At 41.2% G+C, this 14,821-nt stretch overlaps 1 protein-coding gene across 3 annotated transcripts; it reads right to left on the reverse strand.

The window, feature by feature from the left end:
* Positions 1-1,904: 1,904 nt before the first annotated feature.
* tnfsf10 (TNF superfamily member 10) lies at positions 1,905-11,122 on the reverse strand. Of its 3 annotated transcripts, XM_070928276.1 has the most exons (7): positions 10,965-11,122; positions 9,934-10,059; positions 7,231-7,276; positions 7,081-7,087; positions 6,971-7,044; positions 5,942-6,180; positions 1,905-4,441 (listed from the first exon to the last, which is right to left on the reverse strand). In XM_070928276.1, the coding sequence occupies exons 1-7, from the start codon at positions 11,070-11,072 to the stop codon at positions 4,232-4,234; spliced, it is 810 nt and encodes a 269-aa protein (XP_070784377.1). In that variant the 5' UTR covers positions 11,073-11,122; the 3' UTR covers positions 1,905-4,231. The 3 variants fall into 3 exon arrangements, with proteins under 3 accessions (XP_070784377.1, XP_070784376.1, XP_070784375.1); XM_070928275.1 differs by having other exon boundaries at positions 6,971-7,087; XM_070928274.1 differs by having other exon boundaries at positions 5,942-6,186; positions 6,971-7,087.
* Between the last annotated feature and the right edge of the window lie 3,699 nt (positions 11,123-14,821).

Consider the following 14,821-nt stretch of genomic DNA (forward strand, 5'->3'; position numbering starts at 1 on the left):
CCTGTGTGTGTGTGTGTGTGTGTGCGTGTGTGTGTGTGTGTGCGCGCGCGCGCGTGTGTGTGTATGTGAGGGGAAGGGTTTGGTTTGGAGATGAAACTTATTAGCAGGAACGGAGACATCATCATCATCATCATCATCGTCATCAGAGACTGGTGTAATTTATATAAAAGAAAGAACTTTTTGTACATGGACGTATCAGTTTCCATTTAAGAAGACATTTTATGATATATTTTATAAGTTACATTAAAAAAACAAAACCAATGGAAACCGGTGCAGGGGAAGACCTGCATTCAACCAGAATATTTTCACACAGGTAAGAGGTAGATTGTATTTTGTAAACTCTGCTAGACCTAGGAACAAACATGGAAGTGAGTAGACCCCTGAAGGAAAAGAACATAACTGCTATAAGGTAAAAACATTTACAATAATGCAATTTTTGATGTTTTTTGCTGCAAGAACTGGGATGTGAAGTTAACGCCACCAGCTAAATATACATTTCAATTTTGTCTGTTGAATGTTTATACTCTATGAGCCACTGTCAACAACATTGTTCTAAGATGTTATTGTATACAAAAAAAGTATATATAAAACTGGTAAAAAACCAACCATTGTGGCTGGTGGAAGATAACTTTTACTCCTGGTTTGCTGTTTGATATGTCGAGGATGCCAGTTTAACCTGTTTAGTCATTTGTGTGTTCTTGTATTAAGCACTTTTCACAGTTTTTCACCTTGGCCACACCGCTTAAAGCCACCATATTTCTTTGTTACTTGTGTTAAAAACTCTGGTTGATTGCAGGCCCCCCCCCGCACATTGTTATTCACATGTTTTTGGTTTCTGGAAGCTACACACATGCTGCTAAATACCACAAAGGACTCTAGAAGGAGAGCACATCTGTTTTCCTTGTCTTTTGTTTTTTTGTTCTTTTTTTTTTGTTTGTTTTTAATACATTTCGTTAACAACATTTGCAGTATTTATTGGACGTCTCCTAACATAGGTTACGTGTTGGGCGTCAGTTCTGCCCACTGCCTGTCGAGTCTGTCGATCCTGTCTGGACTTTTTTTCTGTCTCAGTTAAGTTGCCGTCTCCTTCTTAGTGATAGTTTCTGGTGTCTCCAAACGGTTTTTGTTCTCCCTCGGGGCATTTAAATACCTGTAATATAACTGTAACATATTTCCACAAAAAAGAAAGAAAATCAAAAACTTACAAAAGTGTTGTGTGATTATTTGTGTCCCTCTGAAGCCTTGTCTTCCTGCAGGAGCCTCAAAGTGTTGTTGCTTATTCCTGCAGTGCTGAAGGTGGACACTAGAGGGCGACACGGAGCTTCATTTTGCAGTTTTTAATAAGCACCAGCAGGGGGCAGAACAACCCAGTAAATGTCCATTAATCTACATTAAACCCCTGATGAAGACTCATCAAAGGTCTATTCAGGTTGTGTTTGTGTTCATCTGAACTTTTGGCTTCTTGCAACTGCACTTTTTTTTATTTTCAATGTCTTAGTTAAATGAAATGACTCAACTCTGCCAAAATAATAAGTAATTGCTTGCACGAACTAAAATCAAAGCTTTGCAGACCCAGACTGAGATGATCCAAATCAGATGAAAGACTCTGATCTACATCATTTTGTGTTCTGGTTTTGAATAAACGGGGGGGGGGGGGGGTTACAGACTGGACTCCCACGGCTGTAATCTCTTGATTTTAGCACTGCAGCGCTCTAAAACTTTAAAATACATCGCACAACTCTTCGCCAGGACACCGTACTTTGTTCACCTAACGTTTTGAGCTATCTTGCCTTCAGTAGTGTCGTCAGTAGTCTGAGGTAGAAAGAGAAATATAAAATGATCATGTTGTAAATACAAAGCAGACATTACTGGAAACAACCGGATACCTTGATGAAAGCAAGATGTTTGTTTTTACAGTGTCTTTATTTCACATATTTACAAACAAAACCACCTGGTTATTTACATTCACATTTAGTTTTGATCTATCTGGAAATGATTCAAATGTTGTTAGATTGTCTACAACCTGATCAGTGAACAGTCTTTTTGATGCCCTTTCAGGTGTTCGAGGTCCAGCTGACTGCAGGTGGATGTTTCCAGTCATCCCATTGGAGGAGGCTGAACGTAAAAGGTACCGACTTTCACTTTCTGTTTCACCGATCAGATGTGGAAGGGAAAACATAGACAGTTCTGCAGCTAGTTCTGTTAACATCCACCTCACAATTAAGTCAACTCAAAACTACAGATTTGTGTCAGTACATTCATATCAAGGAGCACAAATAAGGCCTTTAAACCGCCACTGTCCATTTTACATCATGTAAATTCCCCACAGAAATCTTTATGGATACCAAAACTATAAAACAAACATTTAAAGAAACTAGACATCCATAGCAAAAACAAGAAATTAAGGAGAGAGATTAAGTGTTGTGATATTTACATAAGTGCTACAGTGAATGCTGCATTCATGTCATATCGGAAAAAACGACGTTCGGTTGCCAAAACTTAATTCTAACTTTTTTTTTTTTTTTGGATGAATCAGAGAATTTAACTGAGAATTCATTCTTGCCCTTGGAAATAGTGTTTTGTCTCTTACTAGATTTCCTCTGGAGCTTTCAGCCACATCTCATCTCATAACTCCATCCGAGTCCCAGGAGAAATCTAGTGAGTAGACCTGAAGTTAAGAGTTTTTGTTCATTGCTTCATCGAGCTCTCCTTCGATCAAATATAACTGATCGTTTTGGTTTATACGTCCTCGTCAGTGGATTTGCTGCAGTGTTCACTGCAATCGCATGGAAGACAGAGGAGCTACAGGGAAAAAAAGAAATCCCATATTTCTTTGGATGCTGATGTGCATGATTGTTTTCCAAGTCTGCTTGTCACATCTGCAGTTAATCCAGCATGACATGAATGCCCAAGAATACCAGCCGTTAGGGAGCGTTTAAAGCACCATTTTGGAGAACGGTTACGATGGACGAGCCAACATGCTGGAAGACAGACAGCAGAAAGAGAGGCTGAGGTGCTGCTGCCAATAAAAACACAGCACTGAGCCTCATTTGTAAGGAGCAGTGTTTTAAAATTTACTGTAAAACTCATGGAGGAAGAGGTGATGATGTTACGCCTTGGGATTAACTGTCTGAAAGTCTCAGACGTTAATGCTTCTTTCTTCATGTTCGACATCTCACTGAGGGAAAACGGAGAGAGTTCATGGAGAGCCTCCAGACACCTAATTTGCAGTCTTATGAGAAAAATAAAAACAAAATATAGCGCAATATTTACACCTTTACACACATCCAGAGACTCGCTCAACCGATAAGAGTTTTATACAAACAATTCTTAGATGCAGACCCCAGTCTTTCAGTAAATAATAAATCATATCAGGCATTTGCTATAAAAATGTGTAATGAATGCAAATTACACAAAAGTCTAAACTGCGACAACTTTCCTTTCCTATAGGTGGCGCAGAGAGAACAAACAGCTCCCCCTTGTGGAGAGTGTGTAGGCTGTTAAAGGTGAGTTTGTGAATTTGTGAGATGATTTACAAGCTAGTTTTACAAATTTTAAAGCACGGCCTAGCTATGGCAGATTATCGCTATATTAGCATTGAGCTAACCTAACTTTGAACATAGCATGAGAGTTGGGTGATGTTATAGTATCTTCCCATTTCACCTTCCGTCATTTTAGTGCACAACTGCTTCGAGGATTTACTGTGAAAAATCCCAGTAACAGGTGACCCAGTTCAACTTTGGTGTAGGTTAGCTAAGCTTTCGCAGTCATGGATTCTTTGTTCGTAGGAGTCTATGTTTTTTTCTTCTTAGCTGTCCATCACTAGTTAGGAAACTTAATTCAGAAAATCTGTTGCTCTGCACACTTACATTTAGTACTTCTGCTTAAAGAAATGTTTGTACAACAGAAAGTGTAATCTGTCACTAACTTTAACTCAAATACAAATATTCGTTTAGTTGCATTAGCTCTCACACATACACACAGTCAGAAAACCCACTTCGGTCTCTTTTCCACCCACGAAATCAGTTTTTTGGTTTGTGATCCTGAAAAGAAATAAAGAGAGACGACTTCCCTGTGACTCACTGCTAGTTTTTCATTTCCTGGTTCTCCAAAAGTAGAAGTGGAGAGGCTGCAGCAATTGGATGCTTTACCAGACTGATGAGTTCATCACAAACATTAAAAACGTGACGGCGTCTGTCATCTGATCATCCCGAGTCCTGCATCTGGGCGCCTAGCTGATGAGAAACGCCCCAAAGAAGCTGCTTTTCTCGTCCATGTCCACAGCAGAGGCGTTGGTCACAGTGACAAACAGGCGGTCGCCGGTGCTGAGAGGGAAAAGCCCCCCCTGGTGGGCGGAGTGCAGAGAAAACTGGGAGTCCCTGGACCAGCAGGAGGTTCTGCTCGTCTTCATCAGCAGGATGGGCACCGGGTAGGAGCTCACCTGGCGGGAGAAGGAGAGGTGAGTGAGCTGTCAGGTCGTGAACACGCTCCACCACCCACAGACCCGAATAAAATCAATCTGTCAATCAGCTGATAGATTAGTAACGCCGCTGGGTCACTAGTCGGCATCATTTATGGTTTAAAGTCATTTTCAATCCTCTGAAGTTTGTTTTTGATTCATTAAAACTTTCTTCCCCAGTCCTGCGCCGGTCTAAGAATCGGCTTCTTCTTGCACAACACAAATGTCGCCTCCACCCGTCTTAATTATGACCCCAAGTGCTCCACGGGTCCTGATCTGAAAAAATGAGGGGGAACATTTTGGGAGATTTTATCCGTCCATAGAAATCCCTATTCTAACACAACAGACGATATTTAACTTCGTAGTCGCTCAGGAAGCAGCTGACCATTTATCATACAGGTGAAATGACGGATCTGAGGTCACCTGAGACCCAAGACTTCAGTCTGAGAGGGACAACCATGTTAGACAATATCTGGACATTTTTATGCTATGAAAACGTCACATTTGGTGTTTGTTTAGACTCAAGTAAATCCCTTGAAGACACACATCTGTGATCCAAATATAAAGAAAGTTCAACGCGCAGGATCTGAAACACTGATATGACCCCATATCACTAGAAAACATCTCGGATCAAATTCCTTCATTTTATGGTCAAATAATTTACCTTTAAATCATTACAGATCCTGAAGTATTTATCTTTATAATAAACTGCATTGATATTTTAACTTTGCCTCTCCTACATTATTAGGAAACTTCGGAACTTATTATAAATTATTCCAGTTTCCAGTCGCAACAGCTTTTATCTAGTGACACGTGCTGGAAAGTAGTTTCATCTTAATTAGATCTGGTTTCATCTGACAAAGCAGAAAGCGATTGTTATTGTTGTTGATTTGATTAAAATAAAGCCATTTTCACACTTATCTACACTTCAATAACGCAGAGGGAAAGTACAGTTGAAATATTCATCCAGAATGAAAAGAATCATTAGTTGCAGTCCGATACAAAATAGTTCAAAATGATTGATGATTAAATGACATTAATGATGAGGAATAATAGTCTAATCATAGAATATGTAATAGTATAACAGTCACAGGGGACATTTTACTGCATTCAGTACTTTTACTTTTAATACTTTTAAAACTACTTTAGTACTTTTTCCTGATTATACTTACATACTTTTACTTAAGTCACATTTTCAATTCAGTACTTGCAACAGAGTATATTTACAGTGTGGTATTAGTACTTTTCCTGCACTTAAGGATCTGAATACTTCCTCAAACACTGATTAAAACAACTTGTGACAATAGAGGTGAGTCAGAGAATCCACCATAAAATGGCTGATGAGTCAAAACCAGAGTCAAGCCAAATAATTAAACATTTAGACGAGCGGAGAAACGGCAGCAGAACAGAGTGAAGCATCAAAATCACACAGCACAAAGTTGAAATCAGAGACGAAGCGTGAATCATGACGGCGACCCTCACCTTTTTATAGACGTACTGCAGCAGGGGTCTCCCTCTGTCCTCACCCTCCTCACCCTCCTCGCCCTCCTCCTCCAGGGAGTGGGTGTGTCTGAAGTAGGTCTGGGCGTAGACGTAGTAGAGGCCGGGCTGCGGCACCACCAGCTCTCCGTTCACCAGCTGGACGTCCTGGAGGAAGGCCAGACCCTTCTGCCCCTCCCACCACGAAATCTTCTGGCCCTGAACTCGACGCCCAGCAGAGACTGGAGCTGTGGAGAACAAACAAACACACTCTGAATAAAAACACTTCAGGGGCTAAGTCATTTTTTTAGGTCAAAATAATGAGATAAAGTGTAAATATTGATGAAATGGAATTAAAAGTTATGGTTGATAAAATTAAAAATACCAAAATTATATGATTTTAAGTCAAAACTTGACCTTTTAAAGTCAAAATTGTCACTATTACACGATTCACTATTATTATGAGATAATAAGAAGTTTAAATCGTCACTTATTATTTAACAATTTTGACTCCGAAAGGCAACATTTTAATATAGTATCTCATAGGTTTGACTTATTGTACCATCAGTAATTTTTTCTCTTTTCCTGGTGGAAATGGGCTCCGCAGACACGTCTATTTGATAAGATGCATTTTTTACTGCAACGCTGCACTCCGCATCCTGACATGTTGACTGGGCCACACCTGACTGTTCATGTTAGTTTGAGCTAACTGAGACGAAAACTTGGAGCCACTTTTATCTAGATGCGGCGTTTCAGTAGGCCTTCATCATTAAGAGTCAGACCGAATTAAAATGGCTAAAGTTAAAATGTAGTCTGGTGCAGGCTGATTCTACTTATAACAAAATGTTGGTCTATACCTGTGGATGACACCCTAAACCAAAACAAACGCTTGCCAGACCACAATAAGCAAATCGAAGTTCCTACCAGTCACCAATCAATAAGGTCATAGGTGAACTTGGAACCAAACCACAGCTTAGACTGGCTTGTTAAATTCAAACACCACTGTGTGCAGTTCATCTCTGCAGGACTCACCTCCTCCCTCTCGCTCCAGTTTGGGCACAAAGCTGCCGGTGACATGGGCTGCGACTTTGGGGCGAGGTGAAGCCCTGTCCACCATCACAAGTGAGGGCAGCACCCGAGACACTTCATCTAACACGGACATAAACACAACAAATAACATGTCAACAAACCAAAAATGAAGTTTTACAAGTCTCTTATGCAACTACGTCAAACTCCTGAACAGTGCCAGGTTTATAATATACATCTTCAACACAGTCAGTGTATTTTCTCACCTCTAACTGCCGACGAAATCTGCTTCTGGTAACGCTGAGACAGAGACTGCAGGGTGAACAGAACAAAACATTTATTGTAGAACGCACAAAGGTATTTTTGATGCATTACCAGTGAGCCTTAAGACAAAAAACAAACAAACAGAAAACACTCATTTATGAATGGAATAAACAAACATAAATCTTTTGTTTTGACTTAAACCGTGAAATTCTGCTGACATCGGGATCGGGAACGTTTGCTCCGGTGAATAAAAAGGAGCTTCATGTTCGGGTCAGTGACAGAACCTTCCCTGGTGATCGACCCTTCTTCCCCTTTCTCGTGTTGCAGAGTCGGGATCAGAAATACTTTATTGATATCACGTTTCTCTCCCCAGTGAACTACTGCCAAACTGACAAAAACTATTTTCTAAGCTGTGGTGGATTCTGGTTGATGTTACACGTTTAAGAAATTGGAAAAACATGACGGGAAAAAAGAGGCATTCTGAACGCATTAGAGAAGAGAGACACAGAAGACGTATTATAAAGTATAAAGAGATGTTTTCCCATAATATTATATGTTAATAAATAACTTGTGTGTAGAAGGGAAAACACTGTTTTACCAGTGTTGTTGAAGTTCCCATTGAGTGCCAGTAGAGGTTGCAAAGGTTAACGATTTCCCCTTTAAAAATATTTTAACAGCTTCAGCAATAACTGAGAGGAAGGTGAAAGAAAACAACCCATTTATGAGCTAAATTTACCAGCGTTCAGTCAGCGTGAGCCACAATTTATGGGTAAAAGATCCCCGTAATGGCTCTCAGACTGTAACTGTCTCTTGAAGTTTAACTTGTTTCTGCATAAAACAGGACGTGAGGCGAGACTTCCATTTTGAGGGGAAATTCAAAAGGCAGACCGGCAGGTTTTTTAACTGACAGACATTTACGTGGAATTTAAAGGTGCAAGATGCCAATAATCCAAATGTGGCAAATGTGGTGCTCCTATTCTTCATGACATATATGGGAGGAAGGGATTCAACTGTTAAATTCAATTCAAAATACTACTCAGACTCCACTATTCCAAAATAAAACTACACAAAATCCATCTGTTAGGCCCTGTTGGTTTAGTATTTCTTCATTATTTTTACTAATTTAGAACCAGATCCTTTACTTCTCTGAAACTACTTTCCCATCCACTAATCTAAAAACTAAGACCTGGACTATTTAATTAACATCTTACATTTAGAGACGATTCGAGAACCTTCGATAAAAGCTCAACGGATCAGTGCTCCACGTCGGCCCAGACTGAAATATCTCAACGACTACTGGATGGATCGTTATGGTATTTGGTGCAGACATTCATGGTTTCCAGAGGATGAATCCTACTGAGTTTGGTGATCCTTTAACTTTTCCTCTAGCGCCATCTTCAGGTCAAGGTGTACCTGCGTGTCACTCTGCGTCCTGAGTTAAAAGCATTATGTTTATGTTCTGGACTAAATTTAATCAAGCGGCTGAGTCTGAAAACCCCCGGCTCGTGTTGTTTCAGAGAATCAGGATAACTGGGGGATAACTGGTGTGTGTGTGTGTGTGTGCGTGTGTGTGTGTGTGCGTGTGCGTGTGTGTGTGTGTGTGTGTGTGTGAGCAGGGCAGGTGAACACATTCCTCTGCTGATTAAACTACACAGGATCACATCACATCTCCAGCTATGAAGGAGCTCATTGTGCGTCTGCAGACAGTGACTCCTGCTAATGTTCAGAGCTGAGATCAGCAGCACGGGAAGCCCCTAATAATAATAATAATAATAATATTAATAACTGATTTCTTCACTGCACTGTATTTACAAGGACCTTATGTCCTTACAAGTCACTTTGTTGCTGCTCACTTCTTTTAGTTTAATAAAGAGTAAAGCTGTTAGTGCATCTCTCAGTACTCTCTGTCTTCTACTTCCTGTCTGTGGCTCTCAGCTCCAAGCCCATTGGTTCCTACTGGAGACGTAAATCTTTAAACTTTTCAAAAAAAGGCTCAGTAATTTCCCAAAACAGCTGCTCACTGTAGTTTTTAACGAACAAACAGGAGGAAACAGTGCATTTGGTGTTCGTTTTTTGGTGGTTTTTGCTTGAAAAACAACCAAAACAATTGATCAATTATCAAAATAGCTGCCCATTAATTTCCTGTTGATCAACTAATTGATTAATCAACTAATTGTTTCAGCTCTAAAAGGGTTAAAACTCTACTTTACTGTACTCACGACCGGATATTTATCATACTGACAGAAGTCTTTATAAAATGTTAAATGTCTCCAAAACAGCATGAAGTGTTGAACAAGATGCCTTGTTTTTTTAGTTTTACTCCGGCTTCTGTGAGGACGTACGAGACCCTGGGCTAATAATCATAATAATAATCATAATAATAATAATAATAAAGCTGGTTTATCATTTGCTTTGTTGGCCTTTGCAGCTGAAGTGTGGAGGGACTAGTAATGTCTCCAAACTCCTGTGGGCGGGGAGTTTCTGAGCGAGAGCAGGCCAGAGAAAAAATCTGAGCAGCTGGCCAAATAATCATTGAGTCATTAATACCGATCAACAAATACTGATATGTAAAGGTCATTTTGTGCTGCAGGGCAGTGAAGTCATACTTGATCCAGCTTGAAAGTGAGAATCACAATCAGGTTTATACGTTTGATTTTGGGTGTTTTACTTTGGACGTGCGGAGCTCAGTGTTTTGGGGCTGTTACCTTCTCGATGAGCAGGTGAAGCTGCTGAGTGACCTGCCAGCATGGATCCCCCCGTACAGCCGTGACGCTCTGCAGGTCAGCGCCCGTCAGGCAGGAGACGCTGCTCCTGGCAAACGTCTCCTTCATCTGCACGGAGTGAAAATGCCAAGAAGAGCATGAAACAATTAGAACAAACGTCTCTTTTTAACTCCTCGTCAAACTGAGGAAGAAGGAAAAGCTATAATGTTCCAGAATTTGGAAGGACATGAGTGAGGCGTAAACCACCTTTACACTCTCACAGTTTCTCACAGTCTCAAAGTTTCTCCTGAGTCAACATAATTTCCTGGCATGTTGTCCCTCTTCTTTGCTTTTCATCTGTTTTGGTTTCGTTTCCACATACAGTGAATTGCTGCTGCTGCTGCTGCATCTCACATAGGTAGATGATTAACTCCCGTAAACACAGACTGAGAGAGTTGTACTGGACTGAATCCAGGTAACCAAAGGACTTCAGGACTTTGGCTTCACCAAAACAAGCAGAGTGAGTCCAGCACACACACACACACACATACACTCTTGCAGCTCTGTAAAATAATCACAGCTAATCATAAAAATAGCTGCAGTTCACCTCTGCAGCTGCCAGAGCTCTTTACTTCCTTGTCCTCCTTTTCTGTGGTTGCAAATGCAGAGAAAAGTAAAGTGTGTATCACTGCATGAAGCTGCATTGTGCAAAACTGAACTCTTTTACTGTGAAAGCACTTTATGTGGCCTGCATTGCATTGTACAAACAGGGAAAAGGACATTAGACGCGTCCTGGACTGTTTGGGCAGCAACAGAACCAGTTTCCCCAAAAACTGTCAATATTAGGTTAAAGCACTAAAGTCTATAGAAATTACTGTGACGCGTTCAAGGTCAACATAAAGTCTAGTTTTCTTATAGCTGCGTTCAAAAGCCGAACAACTTCGCGCCGACGTCGCGGTGCGCACTGCACGGCGGTGCGTAAAAGCCACCGCGCGTCTCCGGTTCGTCAGTCCGACCCTTTGCGTTTTCCTTACCGAATTGAGAGCCGTGGTGAAGTGCAGCACGGTGATGGTGACGACCACAGTCTGCAGCAGAACCGCCAGCAGCAGCAGGACCCCGAGCTTCGGACCGGAGCCCGTCATAACGACAGACCCGCCGTCCGGTACCCGACCAGCGTCGCCCCGTCCCGTTCCCAGACTTCCAGAACAAGAACAATGGCAGAGAGCTGACTACTTGACTTGTACCCTCCCCGTCCCCTGCAAGCAGGAGGAGGAGGAGGAGGAGGAGGAGGAGGCGGGGCCGGCCTGTAGAACAAGAGTTTTTTCCCCACTATGAATTTCTCCTGGAGAGATTATTGTTTCATTTCTGCGCTGGAAAAACACAGATAGCCTTCTGGTTTATTGTGCCCGCTCCTATCTTTGCTGTAGATCTGTGTTCGGGAGCTTAACTGTGAGAAAAGAAAACTTTCAGTCACAGTGTGGCCAGAGGTAATGCTTTACAACATGCACCCAGTGGCACAGCAGCTGAGTTTTGGTAACTTTAATTAGGATGTCATAGAGTTTAAAGTTTTAATCACTTTCTGACATAAAGTCATATATATTGTGCATCACATAGAAGCAGCTCACTGATTTAGGTTATATAAGGGTTCTTTTCAGGGGAAAACCATAAATTAAGCTTTTCTTCAAAGGCTTCGGCCTACCTGACTTATCTGCCACTGTTTACTGACTCAGACCACATGTTGCCAAGACGTCAGGTTGTTAATATATAAAGTTTAACAGACGGTCCTGGTATTTCTTTCCCCTGTTTTATCTGTTTTAGTTCCAGATCGCTCCACATTTTATCTCATCTTAAACCCCATCAATCATGTTTCTTTCTGAGGTGAGGTGGGTAAAGAAGAAGGTTTTTAAGGACAAAAGTTGGTAAGATCAAAATATAATCATGTTTGTGTCTTATCAACTGGTATTGGAAATATATCTTCTCTCTTTTGGCAGATGTCTGATAAGAGGACTCTTGGATGATTGATGATTGATTCTCGGAAGCTGATGGGTTTGTAGTCTTTATCAGGCTGCAAAAACATTCACTCAACGTTGTTGTCGCTCGGCTGAAGGATGAAGCATGTTGATGATGAGGAGGAGTGAAGAGGTATGAAAGGTTTTCCAATTTACCATCGAAACAATTCAAGTTTTGTGTCCGTCAGCGGAAAGAAAACTAAACTGAAATGTGTGTTGTTTTTAAATTAACTTGTTGACCTCTGTGTGACGTCTCTGGGAGTATTAGGCCTTTGGTGGGTGCAGAACTGAATTATGGCAGTATTGGATATTTATGTGATTTTTTTATCACATAAACAAAAATTATAATTTGCAGGATTAACCGAAAACAGGCATAAAATTAGTTTCTCAATAGATTTTTCCAACTCTAGCGTATCATGATATTGTATGTATGATGATATATATATATCACGATAGAAGATTTTATCCAAATTGCCCACATAAGGAAGTCAAAAGTGATGTTTTTTATGTGGGAGATTCTTAAATTCCTTCATTTTGGTGACACCTTTGGTGTTAAATGGTTACTGCAGTGGTTTCACCAGAATTCCCATATTCTTTTTAAGCGTCGTTGTTTCATTCGTTTGATGTTTTACGTTCTCTTGTCCAGTACTTTTATAGTAATTTCAGGTAATCGTACAGTTTGTGAGAGAGAAACATCTTCATCTCTGTTCTTACATTCGAGCCAACAGCCGCTGAGGGTCTTCTTCAGATTGTTTTTGTTGTCGTTGACGAAGTTTGAGTTTCTGTTGTTCTGTCTTTGTCCATTCAGTCGAGGTCGCTTCAGTTATTCTTCCGTTTTTTCCAAACTGGAAATTTAAACACACCCCTTCTTGTGTGCCAGAGGGTTTTTCCCAGTAAAAGACCTTTCTGACATTTAATGTTTGGAACAGTGAATTCAGCAGTTTGGCTTTCTGTGGCGTCGTATCAGTCAGCGGTGGAAAGACCGACATTTGAGACGCCTTTAAATTGCAAAAGTTGTGAATTTTTATTATAAATCTGTGATGTGCTGTATTTAGGTAATGCAGAATAAAGTAACACCATATGTTCAAGAAAAATAAAAGCATGAAAACAGCATATTAACAGCTTGTATATCCATATATCTCCAAAAATATTCAAATTATTTAGACATTTTACCTCTGAACACACCCTGAATTTGTTGCTGCTTTCCAATGAAACCCTTGTGTCTCAACTTTTCACAACTTTGGAAAAGTAGCCTTATTTTTAGTCCGACCGCAGAAGCATGTTAGAGCACATCCACAAGCCGTACAGAGTAAATCTCAGGCCAAAGGACGGTACGGTCAGACACAAACGTAGAAAACAGAACAAGACTTGGATTACAGAGTTTACACAATGTCTTTCTTTCCCCCCTGACGTTGAGCGCAGCAGCCAGTGCTAACAACAGCTTCGGCCGTGCGATTATCGATGTATTGTTGTGCAGCGAGGCGGGCTGAGCCTATAAATGGATTCTGGTCCCGTGTGCTCGTTTCTGCGTCTGCAACATCTGGCCTCAATCTGGCTCCTACGCCCCACCGTCCCCCGGGAGACGCTCTCCGCTTAGGTTTCACTGAGCTCCACCGCTACGCCTGCAGGGCCTGCTGGGGGTAACAGCGTCTGTAAACTCTGTGTGTGTGATAAAGAGCACAGAGGATATGTGAGGGTCAACATCTTCCATGAGAGCATCCTCAGTACAAGCTGGAGAGAGATATAAATATTTTTCTTTCACACACATAGACTTGATTTAGTCACTTAAGAGGACTCTTCATTGACTTACATTAATTCCCTGGACACTTACTCTAACCTTAACCAGAACCACTGCATGCCTAACCCCAGTTTTAACCAAAACATTAAGCCTTAACCCTAAATTAAATCTTATTAGAGCTTTTTGACCAGAAACGGGATTCAAGTCCCCATAATGTGAACTGATTTTAGTCCCCACGTTGTGATTAATACAGGCTCAAACACACACTCTGAGTGTATTTTTGAACAGCGGCCAAGTTTTGATAGGAATACGAAGAGGAGAACTGACCGACTCCCCCGCAAAGTCGACTCACTCCTCTCCAAACTTTGTCCTCCACTCCCCTCGCTCTCTTTGTGTCTGTCTGCCTCTGTCTTTGTTTTCCTTTGTTTTTCTGTCTTTCTCGTGCCATTTCTCGCCGTCTCTCTCCGCCTCTCTTCACCTCAAATTAAAATTAGCTGCACTGACCGAAAACAAAGTGCATTCAAGGTTGACAATAGCGTTTCCATCCACCTGTTTTTATGCACTGCTCTTCTGAGCATAAAAAACCTGAGTGGAAAAGCGGAAAATTCGACAAAAATAAAAATCAAAAAATTGCTTGGCTGAGGTGGAAAACGTTGGCATATCGATAAAACAACATGTGCAATGGAAACAGACTTAGCGAATAAATCACACGTGAAGCATGTGACTTAAACGATGAGGAGACTGTAACCTTCCTCACATTAATACATGAAACAAACATAAATGTCATATTTCCTGGCCAGGGAACCAGACGAATCTGCGAGCTCATGTTTTATTTGCTCTGGCGGATGCGTCTGGCCCCCCTCCCGTTCAGACAGATTTCCATCTGGGCTGATTCAGGTCGGACCACCGCTCATCTAATGTTATTAAAAAAGAACCAAGATGGCCGCTGCCGATGCGGAACGTTAGGTACAGATGGAAAGTGTCGGCCTCTAGATCGCGTCACGTCAAACGTCTTTGTTGAACTAGAATATGAATTGGATGTTGGAACTAGCTAACTAGCCTAGCACCCTAACGCTACGTCACGCGTTCTGTCGCTCTGATTGGTCGTAGCATCCAGAGGCATTTTACCGTCTGCGCTCGTTGA

The sequence above is a fragment of the Enoplosus armatus genome, chromosome 21, assembly GCF_043641665.1.
Source record: "Enoplosus armatus isolate fEnoArm2 chromosome 21, fEnoArm2.hap1, whole genome shotgun sequence".
Classification (NCBI taxonomy): Eukaryota; Metazoa; Chordata; class Actinopteri; order Centrarchiformes; family Enoplosidae; genus Enoplosus; species Enoplosus armatus.

Bases quoted from the DNA above. Each gene is read 5' to 3' on its own strand.
- tnfsf10 (XM_070928274.1), bottom strand. From the start codon at position 11,072: ATGACGGGCTCCGGTCCGAAGCTCGGGGTCCTGCTGCTGCTGGCGGTT. The intron at 6,187-6,970 runs GTGAGTCCTGCA...TGTTCTCCACAG, and splicing joins ACTGGAGCGAGAGGGAGGAG to CTCCAGTCTCTGCTGGGCGT. The intron at 4,442-5,941 runs GTGAGGGTCGCC...TTCTCCCGCCAG, and splicing joins TGCAGTACGTCTATAAAAAG to GTGAGCTCCTACCCGGTGCC.